This window comes from Dermacentor andersoni, chromosome 2, assembly GCF_023375885.2.
Source record: "Dermacentor andersoni chromosome 2, qqDerAnde1_hic_scaffold, whole genome shotgun sequence".
NCBI lineage: Eukaryota > Metazoa > Arthropoda > Arachnida > Ixodida > Ixodidae > Dermacentor > Dermacentor andersoni.
Window position 1 is genome coordinate 256,866,679 of NC_092815.1, and position 21,322 is coordinate 256,888,000.

Genomic DNA, 21,322 nt, shown 5'->3' on the forward strand with positions numbered 1-21,322 from the left:
CTCTTGGCGTTTTCGCTTGCGCTTTTGGCCTTCTTGCTTAATTGATTCCTGTTCCTGTCGTTTTCTTAGAATTCGGTTACCTAGGTTTTCGATTAGTTTCAAATCATTACTACTTGCGAGAATGGTTTTCCGAATTTCTGCTTCTGTCAAGTCCTTCTCTACGTCTACCTCGAGCTCTTCACACAACCACAACAGGTCAGCTCCTGTCAAACACATTAGGACCATGGTCGCTACTTTAAGCTTTGGCTCTGCTGTCACACAATACTTGTTGCGAAACCCACGCAAATCAAAACACAAGTAAAAGATCCCAGCGAATCAAATCCAAAAACACAGTGAATTGAAGCCTGGTAAATCTTACAGCCAAAACCAAATGCTCACCCACTGAAGCAGCACCATATCACCAGTCCTTCCCCGCCGTATCCAGTCAGTTGCAAGAGGTGGTCAATCTCAAGTCGCCTCCTACTTGACCAGGATGCCGGTCGGTCACCATGTGCCAACGTCCGTCAGCTGCCGTTGCTGTCTCCGAGTCGTAGGCCGATCTAGGAGCTGTAGGCTGATCTCACCGCTGCCATTCAGTTATTAGAGTTGTCAGATGACCCTACCGCTGTCAACCAGATGTAGGAGTCGTCGGACGACCTTGCCGCTGCCACCATTTGAAGGAGTTGAAGGTCGTAGAGAGGATCTCGGTGAACAGGATTTATTTACATATTAACATTTTAAGCAAGATACATTGGCAGTCTAGCGCGACTCCCATATGGAGCCCGCAAGACTAACATACAGCAAACAGCTTACGAGCACACAGCTCACTACTACATTTCGAGCATGACAAAGAGCACTCAGCTCACTACGAAGAGCACAACACGAGCACCCTCTAGCAGCCGACAATCGCTGCTTATAAGCGCTCTGTTTGACGTCATAGTTCGACGTCATTCAAGATGACCCGCCTTTTTGGAGGATGAGGGCTGTCGACTTGGAGGAGGATGAGGGCTCACATACACGTGCCGCACATACACACAGGATTCAGTGCCGCACAGTTCTCGGTACCGCCCAGCTTTCGGTGCCGACGTCAGAGGGCTTCGTAGAACTCTGCTTTGTCCTGGGTGGCTCGGCCAAGTACCACATCCCTGAACTGACCGCGCGCCACGTGGCTGCCGGCCATTCACAGTTCTCCGAAGTGCGCCCCGTCTGGTGGGATCGGAACACGTGCAGCGGGCTGAAAGCTGGCGCGTTGCCACCCCGTACGGCCATTCCTAACAACAGTCAGTCTCCCATATTATATCTGGGAAATTAAAGTCCCCCAAAATTAATAACGGAGAGTTGGGAAACCTAATAATCAATTTGTTAAGGACATCATGGAAATCTGCACAAAATGTAGAGGACGAATTTGGTGGTCTATAACATGCACAGAATATAAAGGGGCGGTCTGAAATGCTCACGCGCACACAGACTAATTCTAGGGGTGATGTAATGTCAATAACAGATGAATTTAGGTTATCTTTGATGGCAATCAAAATGCCCCCTCCTGACCGGATATCGCAGTCGCACCTGTAGATGTTATAAGCACTTTCGCAGTAGAATATTTCACTGTTCTTTATTTTCGCGAAAAGCCAAGTTTCAGTAAGGACAATGACGTCAGCTGAGCAAGAATCGATAGTTGAAGATAAAGCTGTTCGCTTGCTGGAAACGCTACGCACATTAGTGAAAATAAATAAAGTTCCATTCCTCCCGCATCTGAAGATGCATGCAGCTTGCACGCTGCAGCTCGGCTAATAAAATCCAGTTCATCCCCCCATCTGAAGCATGCAGCTTGCATGCCGCAGCGGACGTATGCTGTCTGTAGCACCATCTGCCAGTAAGACATGACACAAAGTGGCTTTTACTAAGTTGGCCTTTGCTCCTGGCACAAGCTTTTGTCCATTTGCATCACAAAAATGTGAATCTCAGAGAAATAATGTGCAGCTAGTGCAATGAATATGCTGCCACATCTGCCAACGAAGCGTGCATGTCATCCAGATAGTGCACAGTTGGGCACTGGTGTACGCCGAATGTCACAAGGCCCACTGAGCAGCAATGCTTTATAATTATCTGTTTACTAGCGCACAGTAGCCATGACATACTGGCTAGAATATCACTGAAAGCACAACTGGGACCAGTATGATCCCAGATTGGATATCTTTTCTTCATCACATATCATGTTCAGTGATGTCGTGCATTACGAACGAACTCGCAAACAACCGTGACCTGCTAAATTACTGTTTCCAGTAAAAAAATTACCTTATGTGCTGTCACTGATTTACCAGAGTGGCAGCTTGGGCATGTTGGTATGCCATAAGCATGACTAAAAAAGCACTAACTGGATATGGACACAAAAAGGCACGTACACACAGGGACAGGCGCTACTTCCAACAGTTTATTTTTGTGGCCCTGTTGATACTTAATACACTACAGAGATCAGCGTAATTCAAGCATACCAGTGTGCAGCACCAGAAAGACATAAATGCTGCAATACCTGTCAAACCTAAGTAATCCATGCCGACACTCCGAGAAAATAAAGCTAGCACGATTCTCAATGCAAGTGAACCTGCTATTTAAGTTAGAGACCTCCCATACACAACTTGACAACGTTGCTTTGAAAGCCTTTTTTATGAAAATTATTCAAGATCAAAATAGATTGCCTGCTGATGTCATTAGTGTTGGGTCAAATTACATATTTTTGGCCCCGTGAAGTGATCAAATTTCCATTTCTTTTCTCTGGACACATTGCCTGTGTAGAACTTTACATACTTTTAAACTGGTATACAGTCGAACCCACTTATAACAATACCGGTTTTAACAATGTACTATCGGTTATAACAATGAGAAGCTACTGCACCATCAATTTTTGTATGTTTTCCATGGTGAATTAACCCACTCACTACAATGCCCCGATGCCGCATTATCAGTTATAGCGATGAAGTCTGGCTGCTGGGTTTCCATGCTGAAAAGTAGTGAAATGCAAAATCCTTGAAAAAAAGAAAAGAGAAAACGAGAAATTCGAGCCGCTGCACAATGGACCACTGCTTCAACAGCCGCTGCATGCTCATTTTCCAGCCATCTCCGCGCACCTCTTTCCCGTCGCCCTTCCACCCCTCCGAACACAAATGGACAACACCAACTGCACTGCCCGCAGATTGCTCAATGGCTCCTCATTCAGCGCAGTTCTGCAAACAGCTTAATTGTTTGAGTTCGTCTTTGTTGGCTGCGTCGAAATCGTTCCTGGCCAAGTGGTTTCTCAGCCTCGTTTGACCAACAGTTGGTTTCACTCGCCGCCGAAGCGGAAGATGGCTGGTGCGCCCGCTGATCATCGGCAATGCACGACGTTGCCAGTGAAAAGAAAGCACATGGCTAAAGATTTGGAAACTAAGTGCTTCCAACCGATGAGGCGATCGTCACGAACTGCTCGCATCGTATAGTGACGGTGACGACGGCAGTGATGACGTGGTAGGGCAGGCTGCCTCAACGTTGTCCTCACAGGAGGCCCGGCAGAGGATTCAGTCCTTCCGGGACTTTGTTTTCGCGAGGAACCTTCCACTGCACTACGTGGAGCCCCTGAATGCCTTGGAGAAGGATGTCAGCAAGCTTCGCGTAAAGCATGCAAGGCTGATGGCGATGGGGTTTTCTTGTGCAAGCCAGTGAGAAGTACGTGGCGAGATGCTTGTGGCAATCTCGCTTCAGCATCTCTTCTGGATTTCTCGAGCTGACAGACTGCAATTTCTCGCAATTTTTACAAGGCCCCTTTCGGTGCCACCCAAGCAATGCCTCGGCGGTGCTCACATATCACTTGCCACCCATGACCCCTTTTTGCAGTTGTTATAGCAGTGCCATTCTTTAACGCCGACAGCCACGGTTTGTTACACACGATCAGAGCACCCAGGAAGCAGTTAAACGAACAAACACAATGAGCAGCTGGATGGAGGAAGGTTGTGGGGAGGGGCACTGGCCTGCCTGCCATTATAGTTTTCTCACAACAGCTGTGCCATCCTGCCATTTTGATTTTTTTCATGCAACCCGGTCATAACAATTATCGGTTATAACAATGGGATTTTCGTGGCACTTGAATATTGTTATAAGTGGGTTATCATTTTCTTCCTTACAGATTATGTATTGATGTGAACACACGTCTTATACTGTTTGCAATGCCCCACTGTAATGCCTTTCTGGTGCTGAGGGTACAGAATAAATAAATAAACTGTCGTAGAATGCCCCTTAGAGCAAGCTTGCACTGAACAGCAGAAACAATGGGGCTACCTACCTCTTTTCTGGCTCCCTTAGCCCGGTTCGCAAGCACTGTTTCACGCTCCTCCTCCAGGCGGCAGCGCTGCTTGAATTCACGCTGTGCCTCCGCCTCCCGTTCCAGCCACAGCTCATGCTGCCGTTGCCTGCATGAGGAAGACAAATCTACTGCAGCAGCAGGAGCTCGGGAAACACTGAATGCTGCACTGAATGAGAGAGCCACTGATGTTTTTATTTCATCTCTCAAACAGCTCCCATGCCCAGAAAGTGCAGAGTTGTCTTCACAACACTGCAGTTGACAACACTGAGTGTCCCCCACGTGTCATGACACGCAAACTTCTAGAACACTTCAAGGGGCAGCTCCCTTCAAATATGGCAAATAGACTAGCATGCTCTAGACAGCGCTGTCAATAATCTCGGAGCCAAATATATTTCTGCACATGTACCTGAGAGACCATAGTATCACTGAAAAGTTGCCTGCCATTTTCTTCAACTTTTTAAAAAGCCCATCACTTGCTTTCTTTACTTCTATGCAAAAAGTAAATCTGATGGCTACTGGGTAAACTTCTTTAAATGCAGTAAAAGCAATACATCGTTTGGCTGGAATCACACAGATGTTATCCACTTCATCCCATTGCCATCACGGCACTGGTTTCAGTCAGGAGAGAGCATTTCTTCGCCGGTGTCTCCTTTAACATGGGATGCCGGCAACGTTGGGAGCATCAGGCAATGTTGGTGGCATCCCATTCTTGGGAGAAAATGGCAAGGAAGTGCCGTCCCCAGACAATGCCGTGATGGTGATGGGATGGGGAGGATGACGGCTGTGTGAACCAGGCCTTAGGCTTTACCTGCAACAGATAAACAAAGGCATTTAAATTCAATTACGGTGTGGATAATTATTCCTAACAGCATCCCCTTTCAATTGAAATGGTGAAAAATAGCCAAGTGGCTTGTGTGATCTAGTTACATGTTACCATACCATAATCAACGAGAAGAAAGGAAGTCAACCGAGGAGCCTGATATTTCATAACCATATCATGAGATGCCAACAAGCAATGACACCAAGGACAACATAGGGGAAATTACTTGTACTTACTAACCCAATTAAAGAAGTGATAAATTAGTGGCAATGAAAGTGGATGAAAAAAGAACATGCCGCAGGTGGGGAACAATCCCACGTCTTCGCATTGTGCGTGTGAAGCTCTAGCCAGTTACTCTTCCGCCAAGCTGTGCAGCCGATGTCACGGACTTCCTCCTAGAGAACCTCATCCTTCACCACTATGCCCCTCAACAGCACCTCATCGACCAAGGCCACTACTTTCTTTCTAAAGTTGTTAATGACATCCTACACTCGTGCGCGACTAAACACAAACTTGCTACTGCTTACCATCCACAAACGAACGGTCTAACCAAGCATCTCTACCAAACCCTTACTGACATGCTGTCCATGTATGGACATGCTCATGTCTCTGCTGACTATTGCAACTGGGACGTTGCATTGCCATTCCTTACTTTTGCCTATAATTATTTTTGCCATGATACCGCAGGCTTCTCTCCACTCTTCCTCTTGTTTGGCCGTGACCTTACGCTACCTTTCGACATCATTCTGCTTGTTAATCTGAATTTCACATCCGAGTATGCCTGTGAAGCCATACCCAAAGCGCAAGAAGCGCGCCATATTGCCTATTGACCTGTGGAGTCGCAGGAAAATCAGCGGCACTTATATGACGCCTACCATTGTGACGTACATTACACATTCGGCACACTGGTTCTCCTTTGGTTACCGTCGCGACATGTGGGCCTCTTGGAGAAGTTGCTTTCATGCTGCTCTGACCCTTAATGTGTCTTGCGTCAAGCAACTAAAGTAACATACGAAATCGCCCCTCTTGACCCAACCATGGCTCAGCATCGCTCCGACGTGGTCTACGTCGCACGTCATAAGTCACATCATTCGACTGCCTACTGGGTCGGTGCTTCAGCTGCTGGAGGTCATGTGACAGGCTGGCGAAGAAGGCGTTTGCAAGAAGGCGATGCTCTTAATCTCGTGCGCTATCTACCATATTGTCAGCTGCTACAGTTACTATAAATATCCTCTAAATATATTTCTTCTTTTACCACTGTAACATTTTGTTGGCTGTTTATTAAAGATTCCCAGACTTTGTTCTGTGCAGGCACTCTTAACGAGCCCACTGTGCTCTGTGGTCACAGCAACAACGTTCCTCACCACAGACAAGCAGCTATGAATGCCAAGTTTATTAATGAAATATTCACGCAATGGCTGTCGATGATTTGGTTGCCCTTGTACATTGATTAATGTCATAGCCACATGTGTTGCTTCATACAACTGATGGGTCGAAAAAATTTGGCCACGAAATATCACTCACTTACTGTCTTTCTTGAAAGTGGTTTTGCCCTAAACTTTACACAAATGAAAAATTGGAAATAATTGTGTCAGTGCAGCAATTGTAAATGAGTGATAAAAACAGGGCATTCTGCAATCAAATTGTATGTGTTGGCAGGTATTGGCCACCATCTTCGTCCCCTGTGAAGGGCTGTACATCTGCAGTTGCTCCCAATGTCCCCGTGTGGTTTCAGGATCTTTTTGGCGTGTCGTTGTCTCTTTATAAAATATGATGTGCTCAACACTCACGTGCATGTAAAATCTGTTTTTGCACTCCCCTTAATTACTGCCATCTTTTTCTTTCCGGCACTGGTTCCACATAAACAGCACTTTTACGTAAACTCAACTTCTCACGTGGTTTCCCCTTTCCAGTCCAACAATTTTTAAGCCATGTTTGTCGTACCTCCTGCTACATAACATCTACCAGCTTCTTGTAATCCCAGATCTTTGCAGAAAAGGCCCATATTTTCTTCTCTCCATTTATTACAATCTTTTATTTGCTTTTCATTTATTTTATGAGTATTCTGTTATTATACACCACATTGCATTGGTATCTCATGCAAAGTTCAGTGTTACAGGTTTACAATCGCTCATTCGGTTGTATTTCCCTTGTTCATCTATCGTTTTATTTTAGTTAGAGTTTATTTCACTATGCACACAAGTGGTTGGATGTGATGGGAATAAAGCTGCGTTACTGCAGCACCTTGACTGGCCCCATCACCCAAAGTCATTTGATATGACCATTAAAAAAACTGTTCCTGAGACAAGGGCATGGTCGATATATGATTGACCGTTGGCACACTGCAACACTGTGCATCACACTTGTGCTGCGTCATTGATCGAGCAGCAGTGCCATCTGGTGGTGGATATCAGTACAACTCTAGCAATAAATATGGCCTTTGAGATTGGGAACACAATGGAGAGTGGCATTACATGATCTCAAGATTAGAATGACAGACAGGTGGTGCTAGGTAGGCATGAACACAAGCAGAGGACAACACAAGATTTTGCCGATACAAAAGCTCGATGCTATGGTGGCCATTGTTCCCAGTGGGCACGATGCACAGCTGAAGTGGAGCAGGAAAACTAAATCAAAAGGATGGCCACTGCCACTGAGGCCACTAATAGCTCCATTGATATAAAGCAGATAAAAACCTTTCACTGGAATATATTTGTAAGGAGATGTCCTTTAGTACGAGGCACATCTTTCATAAAGTGTGCTTGAGCGCCTATGGGTGAAGAAAAACCAGGCAGACACCGGTGCACAGTGTTCACAAATTGTTTCTTTAGCCGAGCCCACTCAATCAGGCGGAAGCCTGATTCCGCTGGTTCCACTGCTGGTGTACCAGCTGGGTGTGTCCTCGTATTCTTTTGTGCCCGAACCATTGCAGTGCACTGCAGGCCTGTTCACATGAAACTGCCTCCACTGGAGCCATTACTACACTGCAGAGACATGACAGGTCCTTGCTATTTATTTATTTATTTATTTATTTATTTATTTATTCACATTTCCTGCAGCGCCGTGAAGGCATAATTGCACGGGGGATACAGGCATACAACTTTCAAAGATAGACGTACAGCATGTGGCATGGGCTCAACCCTTGGTCAAAAAGAAAAAAAAATGGAAAGGATCGTCCAATGTGAAATCACATCAGTCAATGCAAGGAAATAAGGAAAGCGTAATACAAAGAGCGGGTACCAGTAGCTAAGTCCATTAAGTACATCAGATTTCTGACAATAGTGCTCAAAACTTTACCTTGGACTGGCATTCTATTACAGAGTGAGACAGCTTGTTCCACTCACTGATGGCATGTGGAAAAAAAGAGCGTTTGAAGGCATCAGTACGACACTTCGTTTCACAGATCTTCCATTCGTAGTCGCATCTTCTTGATACAAAATGTGGTGGGAGCAAATATCAACATCATCATCGGCAGCAGCCTGGTTACGCCCACTGCAGGGCAAAGGCCTCTCCCATACTTCTCCAACTACCCCGGTCATTTACTAATTGTGGCCATGTTGCCCCTGCGAACTTCTTAATCTCATCCACCCACCTAACTTTCTGCCGTCCCCTGCTACGCTTCCCTTCCCTTGGAATCCAGTTCGTAACCCTTAATGACCATCAGTTATCCTCCCTCCTCATTACATGCCCTGTGCATTCCCATTTCTTTTTCTTGATTTCAACTAAGATGTCATTACCTCACGTTTGTTCCCTCACCCAATCCACTCTTATCCCTTAATGTTACACCTATCATTCTTCTTTCCATAGCTCGTTGCGTCGTCCTCAATTTAAGTAGAACCCTTTTCGTACGCCTCCAGGTTTCTGCCCCGTACGTGAGTAAGACACAGCTGTTATACACTTTTCTCTTGAGGGATAATGCCAACCTGCTGTTCACAATATATTTGGCAGGAGCAAATATATTGTAGAGTTAATGGCAGTTTTATTGAAGTAAATCGGGTAGAGAAGTTCTAGCTTAAGTCGCAAATGGCACTTTTCCAGTGAGTCCCAGTTCAACTCATGCTTGATGCAGCTACTATGGACATTAAAACAATACTTGTTTGTGACAAATCGCGCTGTGCGATTCTGAATACACTCCAGCATAGCACAATGGGCTTTGACTTGAGGGTCCCAGACGGCGCAGGCGTACTCCATAATAATTATGATGCTAGCAAGACTCCTATCTTACAGACAGTTTTCCCGTAAGAAACCTCCAACTTCTTGTCCCCCAGCTAATGCATGTAAAATATTGTCATTAATAATGGGATGGACACCAGCAATCTTGAGTTTAAAAGTCGTGCAAATTCTACTTAAGCCTCTTAAGTACATGCACGTACTTCTAAATCACGCATGCTTTCCCTACGCTTGGCAATGCATTCTCTTCCCATCCAACCTGCTCCACCCTCAACCTTGGAGTAAATAGATGGAGGGGCAAGCAGATTAAGAAGCCGCCACCCCTGCACAAACTGTTTCTTCTCTCACTCTCTTGCATCTTCAGAATTAAGTGGATTCCCTCTCTGAAACACCTTGAAGAAGCGTGCCGCGTCTAAGAAAGAAGAGAATGAGAATGCGGGCATAGCAAACGAAACCCTGCGCATGTTCTCACACATTGTATTTGCTTCATGTTTGGTGCTTCCAAATATAGCTACCCTATGCACTCGAGTCAAAGCCACAACCCCATTATGGCAGACCAAAATTTGAAAAAAAAAAAGAAAACAACTGAGAAAACTCAAATGTGCACACCTTGATTTGGGCTTGTCCAGCCGGCAGTGTTGTTGTGCGTAGCTACCAGAAGGAAGTGTCTTGACAGCTTACAATGCTACACTAAAGCAAGAAGTTGTGATGTACCATAGAATGTGTAGCCAGCTGCAACGTTGAGGTTGAAAAAAATGTGCATGTTGGTGGCCCACAGTGTGAGAAGCTCAAAGGAAAAAATTATGCGCATCCCACAACTGTGGGAATCGACGCAAGTGAAGCATTCTATGCTGCCTGCCTTGATTCACAATATCTAACAGTGATCTTGACAGCTGTTGCAACACCGGTTACTCAAACCTCGACAGGCGTTACTAGTGGGTAGCATGGCATTGTCGGCAAGCTGCAGGCGTCCGGTAGACCAGGGCAAGCAGGCAGGGGTGAGACGATTTCTAGTGCGAAAATTGCACCGTTTCTTCCAAGGTTGGTGTAGGATATAAAAGAAGAGAAGAGTAATAAATAATACATTGCGGGGCCACCTAAATAGGCCCGCTAAAATCGTAGGCGGGATTTTGCTCATGTCAACGTCACGCGACATGTACCGAGTCCGGTTGGTGATGGGCGGCTACTCCCTCTCTTTTAGGTGACGTTGCACATGCTTGCCTCCGCTGGCGGCAACCTGTGGGTCCTGTTTGGTTCGCGGAAAGGAGTCTCCCCTTGAGTCATACAGTTCGCGAAAGGCGGCCCTCCCTCTTGTCATGTACACACACAAAGGGGCCCTTAATCACTGCAGGGTGCCCGTCAGACCGGCAACCACTCGAGACACCCATAGCAAATTAGGGATCCATCCTCCCACTTCGATTAGACATGGTTTTTTGGTCATCCTTTTTGCACGGGGCATTACAGGCCAATCGTAACACATCGAGTGTTCTTCACCGTTTAGTAGAATACAAGAGTTGCACGCCACTGTTCATAACCTCCGAGAGCCAGCATTGTCATTGCCACACACGGCACATTGAACCATGACAGAAGTGTCAAACTTTAATTAAATTATTTGTCTGTCTGCACCAGCACCACAACTTGATCATGAGGCACACCATAGTGATGGACTATAGATTAATTTTGAACCCCTGGGGTTTTTTAATGAGCACCTAAATCTAAGTACAAGAGCATTCTTGCATTTTGCCTCCATCAACATGTGGCTGCCAGGGTTGGGATAGAGCCCATGGCCTTGAAAAATGTGATAGGCCCAAGGCTACAACAGCGGGCAGCATAAGTGTTGATTTGACGTTCGACTGCTTCTGCAGGGTCACCTAGACATCAATTGCCCGCTCGACAAATTTGCGTGACAAGTTTGCTTGACATTTGCAAAATTCCATGTTTCTTCTATTTTTTCAGAAGTAGCAGAAACATACCACACCATACGTTAAACGTAAATTTATCTAGTTTGTCTGCAACTGCTGTGTCTAGTAGCAGCATTTCCTCAGCTTCTCAAGTCGCGTTTTCCGTCTCCTGCCATCCCCCGTGTATAGGAACTGCGAGCGAAGAGTGGCAAGGCTCGTTTGTGGCTTGTTTAGTGGCTTGTTTAGTGGCCTGCTTAGTGGTTGCATCGGTTCTACCAGTTATTGGCCTCCTCTTGCTACCTTTGCTCTGGTATGCTGCACGATAGTAGAAACATAAGTACGGCAGTTTCTGCAGTGCTTTCACAGGGGGTAACGGATAATAGAGCTGTCAATATAGTATTAGGCCGACGCCCAGGCAGCTCCAGAGGGCATTCTGATGACCATCAATGGGAAGCTCCAAACTAGTTTCTCGCATTGCATTTCTACTCTGCCTCGTTCCTGCCATGTATATTGTCACGTGGTAGTGACGGTGAAGAAAGAAGCAGTACGGTGGAATACAAAACTAGCTTTTATTGGGCGAACCTGTGCCCACAAAACAGGCTACACTTATAGCACAACGAAAGCGGCGAACACAGTCGGCGATCGTCGAAAATCTGATCAGCTGGTCAAGCGCGTCGGCTTTTATACAACAGTCGTCGAATGTTCCAGACTAATCGTTGGGACCCGCATGCCTTCCACAAAGTTCTACAACATTCGTGTCACGCGATGAAATCAGATAACCCAAGGTTCGGCGACAACAGACAGCCGGGTAGAAGCATTGATAACTTTCCAGAAACGTCGGATACATGCAGGCGCGTCCCTCGCTGTGCGATTACAGTTGTTAAGCGGCGAAACGTGGTTGCCCGATAAAGATAAGTACATGTGTCAATACCCCCCTCTTAAAAAGGCATCGTCCCGATGCTACAAATATAAGAGAGCGAAACACAAAAGGACACTTCTTAAACATAAGTAACAAAAAAGAAATAAAGTCCAAAGGTCAGTTACGCGAAGCCACAAAGTTCGTTAACGCTGGTAGTAGGGCTTGAGTCGCACAACGTGGACTATTTCAGGTCGCGAGCGGCGCCGCTGTGATAGCGAAATACCGTCTGGCACGACCTCATAGTCCAGTGCGCCAATACGTCGGATGATCTTGTACGGTCCGAAATAGCGACGCAAAAGCTTCTCGCTCAGTCCTCGTCGGCCTATAGGGGTCCAAACCCAAACACGGTCACCGGGCTGGTACTCCACGAAGCGTCGTCGGAGGTTGTGTTGTCGGCTGTCGGTCCTCTGCTGGTTCTTGATTCGCAGGCGGGCGAGCTGTCGGGCTTCTTCGGCGCACTGGAGGTAGGTACGGACGTCAAGGTTCTCCTCGTCCGTGACGTGAGGCAGCATGGCGTCGAGCGTCGTCGTCGGGTTCCTGCCGTAGACCCGCTTGAACGGCGTGATCTGTGTTGTTTCTTGTACCGCCGTGTTATAAGCGAATGTTACGTACGGCAGGACGGCATCCCAGGTCTTGTGTTCGACGTCGACATACATCGCTAGCATGTCGGCGACGGTCTTATTCAGCCGCTCCGTAAGACCATTCGTTTGCGGGTGGTAAGCCGTTGTCCTCCTGTGCCTTGTCTGACTGTATTTCAGAATGGCTTGGGTGAGATCCGCTGTAAAGGCCGTTCCTCGGTCGGTGATGAGGACTTCTGGGGCGCCATGTCGCAGCAGAATGTTTTCGACAAAGAATTTCGCCACTTCGGCTGCGCTACCTTTCGGCAGTGCTTTTGTTTCAGCGAAGCAGGTGAGGTAGTCCGTCGCCACGACTATCCACTTATTTCCGGTTATTGACGTCGGAAAGGGTCCCAACAAGTCCATCCCGATCTGCTGGAATGGTCGGCAAGGAGGCTCGATTGGCTGTAGTAATCCGGCTGGCCTTGTCGGCGGTGTCTTGCGTCGCTGACAGTCTCGGCATGTTCTGACATAACGGGTGACGTCGGCGGTCAGGCGCGGCCAATAATACTTTTCTTGTATCCTCGATAGTGTTCGGGAAAATCCGAGGTGTCCAGCGGTCGGATCGTCATGTAGGGCGTGCATTACTTCTGGACGAAGTCCTGTTGGGACAACAAGAAGGTAATTGGCGCGGACTGGTGAGAAGTTCTTCTTCACAAGTAGACTGTCTTGAAGCGTGAAGGAAGATAATCCGCGCTTAAATGCCCTGGGAACAACGTCGGTGTGCCCTTCCAAATAATCGACGAGGCCTTTAAGTTCCGGGTCCGCTCGTTGTTGTTCGGCGAAGTCTTTCGCGCTTATTATTCCAAGGAAGGCGTCGTCATCCTCGTCATCTTGCGGCGGCGGGTCAATGGGGGCGCGTGATAGGCAATCGGCGTCTGAGTGTTTTCGTCCGGACTTGTATGTTACAGTGATGTCGTATTCTTGTAGTCTCAGGCTCCACCGTGCCAGCCGTCCTGAGGGATCCTTTAAATTCGCTAGCCAACACAAGGCGTGATGGTCGCTGACGACTTTGAATGGCCTGCCATATAGGTAAGGGCGAAATTTCGCTGTAGCCCAAACGATGGCGAGGCATTCCTTTTCGGTTGTAGAATAATTGCCTTCCGCTTTTGACAACGACCGGCTAGCGTAAGCTATCACGTGTTCATGTCCATCTTTTCTCTGGACCAGGACGGCGCCGAGGCCTAGGCTACTGGCGTCAGTGTGGATTTCGGTATCGGCATGCTCGTCGAAGTGCGCAAGTACGGGCGGCGACTGCATGCGTTGTTTGAGTTCTTGAAATGTGTTGGCCTGCGGCGTTTCCCACTTGAACTCGACGTCACATTTAGTTAGCTGCGTCAGCGGCTCAGCGATGCGTGAAAAGTTCTTGACAAATCGCCTGTAGTAGGCACACATGCCAAGAAATCTACGCACTGCCTTCTTGTCGATGGGCTGTGGGAACTTTGCTATGGCAGCTGTCTTCTGCGGGTCGGGGCGGACTCCAGATTTGCTGATGACGTGGCCTAAAAATAGAAGCTCCTCGTAAGCGAAGCGGCACTTTTCCGCCTCAGAGTAAGTCCTGATGACCTGATGGCCTCTAGTACTGTTGCCAGCCGCCTAAGGTGAACGTCGAAATTTCCGGCGAAGACGACGACGTCATTCAAGTATACGAGACAGGTCTGCCACTTCAATCCTGCTAAAACCGTGTCCATCACGCGCTGGAACGTTGCAGGCGCCGAGCACAGTCCGAATGGCATAACCTTGAACTCGTAGAGGCCGTCTGGGGTGATGAAGCCGGTCTTTTCGCGATCTCTTTCGTCGACTTCTATTTGCCAATAGCCAGACTTGAGGTCCATGGACGAGAAGTATTTAGCGTTGCAGAGCCGATCCAATGCGTCGTCTATCCGTGGGAGGGGATATACGTCCTTCTTCGTGATCTTGTTCAGACGACGATAATCGACGCAGAAACGTAGGGTTCCATCCTTTTTCTTTACCAGAACAACAGGGGATGCCCACGGGCTTTTCGACGGCTGGATGATGTCGTCGCGCAACATTTCGTCGACTTGTTCTCTTATAGCTTCATGTTCTCGCGCCGAAACTCGGTAAGGGCTCTGACAGAGTGGTCGAGCGCATTCCTCGGTGATTATGCGATGCCTGGCGACTGGTGTTTGTCGAATCCTCGATGACGTCGAAAAGCAGCCTTTGTATCGTCGGAGCAGACTTCTGAGCTGCTGTTGCTTAATCATAGGGAGATTTGGATTAATGTCGTAGTCTGGTTCGGGAACCATGGTCGTCGGGGTAGATGCGGCGGAATCCGAGAGGACAAACGCATTACTTGTTTCCAGAATTTCCTCGATGTACGCGATCGTCGTGCCCTTGTTGATGTGCTTGAACTCCTGGCTGAAGTTTGTCAGCAACACTTCAGTTTTCCCTTCATGCAGTCGAGCGATCCCTCTTGCGACGCAAATTTCACGGTCTAGCAGTAGACGTTGGTCGCCTTCGATGACGCCTTCTTCGTCAGCGGGTGTTTCGGTGCTGACCGAAATAACAATGCTGCAGCGAGGCGGGATGCTCACTTGATCTTCGAGCACACTCAAGGCGTGATGACTACGAGGGCTCTCCGGCGGCATTGCTTTATCTTCCGACAGCGTTACTGACTTCGACTTCAGGTTGATGATTGCGCCGTGTTGGTCCAGGAAGTCCATACCGAGAATGACGTCTCGTGAACACTGTTGGAGGATAACGAAGGTGGCAGGGTAAGTCCGGTCATGAATGGTTATTCTTGCCGTGCAGATCCCAGTCGGCGTGATGAGGTGTCCTCCAGCGGTGCGAATCTGAGGGCCTTCCCATGCGGTCTTAACTTTCCTCAACTGGGCGGCGATGTGTCCACTCATTACGGAGTAATCGGCCCCTGTGTCGACTAAGGCAGTGACTGCGTGGCCGTCGAGAAGCATGTCGAGGTCGGTTGTTCTTTGTCTGGCGTTGCAGTTAGGTCTTGGCGTCGGATCACGGCTGCGTCGTGTTGAACTGAAGCTGGAACGTCGCGTCGTCAAGTCGTCTTTCGTCGGTGTAGTTTTGGCTTCCAGACTTCGTCGGGACGGCGGCGTGTCGTTATGTCGTCGAGATGGTCTCTTCATCGTCTTCGTCGGCGGTGGAGGATCTTCGTCAGTTCGACGAACAGCAACCGCACCTCCATCGGTTGCTGCTTTTAGTTTTCCGGGTATGGGCTCGCAGAGCGGCCCCGGGCTGGGCCAGTGTATGGACGGCGCTGCGGCGACAGGTAGCGGCCTGGTGACGGCGAACGGGACAGTCGTCGAGAGTTCCACTGAGTGCCGGCTAGGTAATCGGCAATGTCACGTGGGCGCTCCCCAAGCTGTGGACGCGGCGCGTTGACGGCTAACCCTCTCAGTCCCATGTCGCGGTATGGGCATCGGCGGTACATATGGCCGGCTTCTCCGCAGTGATAGCAGAGCGGGCGGTGGTCGGGGGCTCGCCAAATGTCCGTCTTCCTCGCATAGGTGCGCTGGGCGACGGGTGGGCGCGCTGGTGGCGGCGGCGGCGGACGACGGAATTGCGGTGTTGCAGGACCTTGGCACGGTCGCGCAGGGGGGCCTTGATGGCGGGCGACGACGACGGCGTAGGTCATTGCTTCCGGCTGCGGTGGTTCTGGTTGCACCTCAGGAACTCCAAGGGATCGGTGCACCTCTTCTTTCACGATGTCGGCGATAGAGGCCACTTGAGGCTGCGACGAAGGCAAGACCTTGCGCAGTTCTTCGCGCACAATGGCCCTGATGGTCTCGCGCAGATCGTCCGTGGCCAGTGATTGAATTCCTGCGTAGTGGGTAGAGCTTGTGCGGCGGTTGAATTGCCGGTTCCGCATTTCGAGTGTCTTCTCAATGCCGGTGGCCTCGCGAAGGAACTCTGCTACGGTCGTCGGTGGGCTTCGTACCATTGCGCCGAAAAGTTCTTCCTTCACACCACGCATGAGTAGGCGTACTTTCTTTTCCTCGGCCATATCCGGGTCGGCGTGGCGGAACAGACGGCTCATTTCTTCCGTAAAGATGGCAACGTTCTCATTTGGTAGCTGCACTCGGGCGTCCAGCATAGCTTCGGCCCTTTTCTTGCGCACGAAGCTTGTAAAGGTGCACAGGAAGCCGGTACGGAACAGGTCCCATGTTGTCATTGTCGACTCCCTGTTCTCGAACCACGTTCTGGCGGCGTCTTCTAGGGCGAAGTATACATGCCGCAACTTGTCGTCGGAGTCCCAGTTGTTGAAAGTCGCGATTCGCTCGTATGTCTCCAGCCAGGATTCCGGGTCTTCAGTTGCTGCTCCATGGAAGCTTGGTGGGTCCCGAGGTTGCTGTAGGATAACGGGGGACACTGGGGCAGCCATTTGGTTTGTCTTGACCACGGCGATCTTCTTTGTCGTTTCAGGCAGAAGTCCGTGCTCTGGGGGCAGTCTTTGCAGTCTGCGGCTAGCACACTGGTCTTGGGCGATGTCGGTTTTGTCCTCGGGCTTCGGGCTTGGATCGCGGCTTTGCGGGGGCGTTCGGTACATGAACGCACAAGCACCTCCACCAGATGTCACGTGGTAGTGACGGTGAAGAAAGAAGCAGTACGGTGGAATACAAAACTAGCTTTTATTGGGCGAACCTGTGCCCACAAAACAGGCTACACTTATAGCACAACGAAAGCGGCGAACACAGTCGGCGATCGTCGAAAATCTGATCAGCGGGTCAAGCGCGTCGGCTTTTATACAACAGTCGTCGAATGTTCCAGACTAATCGTTGGGACCCGCATGCCTTCCACAAAGTTCTACAACATTCGAGTCACGCGATGAAATCAGATAACCCAAGGTTCGGCGACAACAGACAGCCGGGTAGAAGCATCGATAACTTTCCAGAAACGTCGGATACATGCAGGCGCGTCCCTTGCTGTGCGATTACAGTTGTTAAGCGGCGAAACGTGGTTGCCCGATAAAGATAAGTACACGTGTCAATATGCACGCTCCGAACCATCTCCTGATGCAGCATGCTAGACAGCAGCAGCAGCAGTGGAAAAGTCAAAGAAAGAGGCAAAGAAAGGTTTCCTTTAAAAGCAAATATATTATGAAAACAATAGCATAAAATTTTCGTAGTTCACAATTTTCATAGAGAACACAGGCTTCGCGAGAAAACTTGTACTGAATACCCGCTCTTGTGTATTTGCCTCACTTTGGCAAGATTGTGAAAAAAAGTTTGAACCTTATACAAGCATATATGGTAATTACTGAGAGGCATGATTACTCAGGCACAGACTTGGTAATATTAGCCTTCACAATAATCAGCAAAGATCAGTTCGAAGTTGGTCCCATGCATACCAATAAAAGAGTTTAAAGTTTCCGCCTGTTCAGGTGACTTAGACATTCCTAGTCACAAGCTGACCAAGCTTGATTAAATAACCAAAGCGTGCGATGTTGATTCCTTGGTAGCAGAGTGACAGTTGCTCATACATACACTAGTGTACACTAGGGTCACCATGTCGGACCCCACGTGGTCAACTGAGGTACACTCCATATACACAGCTTCGAACCCACTGTACCAGTCAGCATTACAATGAAACATGACACTGCTGAATCTTCCACAATGTCTAGTAAAGGCAATAACAAGGAACACTTAATCCTTCTGATGCAAATTAAGCTATTGCTTTTCCCCTTGTCAACCACTAAGTGTTCTTGTCGGAGATGTTCAGCGTCTGTTGCGGCAATACTAAACATTATTTTAACTTTTCCTAGAAGTATACTGTTGTACCTCCAATACTAGACTAAGTGCCACAAATATTCCTATTTGTTTGCTGTGCATTACATTATGTTAGCACTTTCTTGGACAGTTTCTATAATTTTTATTTATTTATTTATTTAGAAATACTATTAACCCTCTCTCTCGAGGGTCATTACAGGGAGGGAGAACATCCTGTATACAGAAATTTACACATACGCACACACTTAGGTGCATATATGTATAAGTAATATATCCAAACAACAAGACCATAGCTGAAGCTCCATATAATCATCAGAATTGATGACAATTCTTGTATTTGTGAGAAAAAAAAATATGCTTTCGCAAAAAAGTGAACCTCAATTGATCTGGCAGAATTAGGATGCCTTAATGGAGTGCTCCGGATTAGCCGCTGTTGTTTTGTTATTGTTCTGCCATTGCTTGACAACATTTCCTCCCCCCCCCCCCTTATTTTTTGCTTTTGCCACCCAATCATAATGCAGCTATAAAGCAGCACAAAAATTTTACAGAAATTTTATTGATGCTCTTTTTATTGTTTTTTAGTTCAAATTTCATTCTGATATTTAGCATGTGGAAATGTAATACTTGAGCATAACTTCTGCAAGCGAAAAAAAATTTAAATATAGAAACCTTTTCTTTCGACCTGCATTTATTTTTTGAAAAATGCACAAGCACAAACCAGAAATTATGCAGTGAGTTGCCGACACAAGGGCACACCTTTAACCCTTTCGCTGTCACGGACGTACCGGTACGTCTTCGCGCTTCACCCCCACAGTGTCACCGACGTACCGGTACGTTCTCTATCGTGCGTTCAAAATTTTGCGCCTGAGCGCAAAGCTGGCGCTCCTGAACTGGCCCCTCCATCTGTTGACTCTTTCTACAAGTTCGCATTTTCGCCTCGACCTGTGTTAGTCACGTATTGAAGAGTACGGTGCGACTCCCACTCGCCCCTCTCTCTTTGCTGAGTGGCGCGGTGGCTCCGCGTTCGCTGTATCATGCGTCGCGCGCGTGTGGTTATGGGTTCAAGGGTTGTTCTGCCATCTCCGCGGGTTTGAAGGTTTTTATTTTTATTCTGTTGGTGTGTCTGCTATGGCGCGTCAAGTTCAGAGGCACACGCCGCGCCGTTGCCTCTCCGAAAAGAGTGACTCGATTGCTGCTTTCGCTCTCTCGCCGCACCCTCGCTTCCGACTTGCAGCAGTAAACGTAAAGCCCTTCGAACTTTGTTTTAGCCTTTTTCTATCTCCCTCTGTCTTCTTGATCACGCAACGTCCCATTTCTCTCCGTTGTGCGGGCGACTGAAAGTGCATCCTCCCTGCGCGCGGTTACTTTCGGATGGCTGAGCGCGCGGACCTTCGTCTGCTCATGGGAGCGGACGAAGGTCCGCTCCCCAACGAGCTCAGCTCGTATTCAGAATACGAGCTGAGCTCGGATTCGGGCTCGGACAGTCTCATGCGAGGAAGAGGGGAGTTCCGCATCGTCAGATTCGGATGTTGAACGGATGTTATAGTCAGGCTGATGATGATGATGATGTTTACTAACAACAGCTGCAGAACACTGAAATGTGCATATTGCAGTGACTATGTTGTTTGTATACCAATCATAATCAAAAATAAATTGCTATGTTCATTCCCTGTTATGCTCGTTCCCTGAAACCAAGCCGACACTGGGGGGGCGTCACGGCCAGAAAGGTCCGACAGCGAAAGGGTTAAAAGTAGATGAAGGCACCACCTGGAGGCATGGCAGCTGAATGACAAGGATGGCAACAGAGGCCTTTAAAAACGCAGAAGAAACCTGAGGCCCCATTCTAAAGGCACTAAACTAAACATCCAGCTCAAGAAGGAATGTGAGGCAGCAGTTGCCAAGCAAAGCTTAAACAGTTTAATTTAGCAGGATTTAGAACTAAGCACTGGAACAAATACAACAGGCACTCTGAGGTCATGAAAAGCAACTTACAACAGAAACATATTACGACTGGAGCATATAACGAGCTGAAATTAAACACAAGAGACAGTGAATCAGCCATGTTTCACATATCACAGAACATATCACTATTCACCTAATGCTATTGAAAGTACTATAAAGTAAAATGTGCAGATTCTTTCAAAACACTCGCAGTGCCTTTCTCACCCACTATGTCTGGGGACAACTGCATTAACCATCTTGTGCACCGTGATGACGTAACGCCAAGTGCATGCCGTGCCACTTCGTCATCACGGGCACTGATATCAGCAGCGGATAAGTAACCGCTGCCTATAAAAAGCGTGTGCAAAAGAATAAACGCGTATTCCTTGTTCTGCACCGGCCACTGTCGTTTTCTGGAGTACGGCTTCTCGGTTGCCGCACGCTACTACAAGTTCTTCTGTGTCAATGCTACTATTTGTTGTAATTGTACTACTTCTGTATCAGATAACATATTGTCCTAGTATGTTTAGTGTTGAAGGCATCTGAACTTCTGTTCAGATATCACTCTTCATGAAATGGCCCATCATCACCAATTGCGAAGTTCACTTCCCTAACAAAACTAAGATTGCTTCAAGCTTATAAATATGCTATAACAAGACTAAGTACACCACTCTATAGCCCAGTACCCAACTGAACTGTTGGTGGAGCAGGCTGGTAATATATTGCTGCATATTGCAACTCAGTGATAAAAGACTTACATAATAAAAATAATAATAATAATAGTAATAATAATAATAATAATAATAATAATAATAATAATAATAATAATAATAATAATCTTTATTACATCCAATCATGTCACAGTTACAAATCCAGCCCGCATAAGTAACACTGCGTGTGTGCAAGGCTGGGCAGTCAGCGGGTA

At 47.7% G+C, this 21,322-nt stretch overlaps 1 protein-coding gene across 3 annotated transcripts in view; it reads right to left on the reverse strand.

Moving 5' to 3' along the window:
* Positions 1-21,322, reverse strand: part of LOC126539742 (U2 small nuclear ribonucleoprotein auxiliary factor 35 kDa subunit-related protein 1-like) — a 283,793-nt gene that overhangs the window by 211,257 nt on the left and 51,214 nt on the right. For all 3 annotated transcript variants that reach the window (XM_050186590.3, XM_055075638.2, XM_055075639.2), the window contains exon 4: positions 4,292-4,418. In XM_050186590.3, the coding sequence (XP_050042547.1) occupies positions 4,292-4,418 (127 nt within the window). The remainder of the gene's footprint in view (positions 1-4,291; positions 4,419-21,322) is intronic.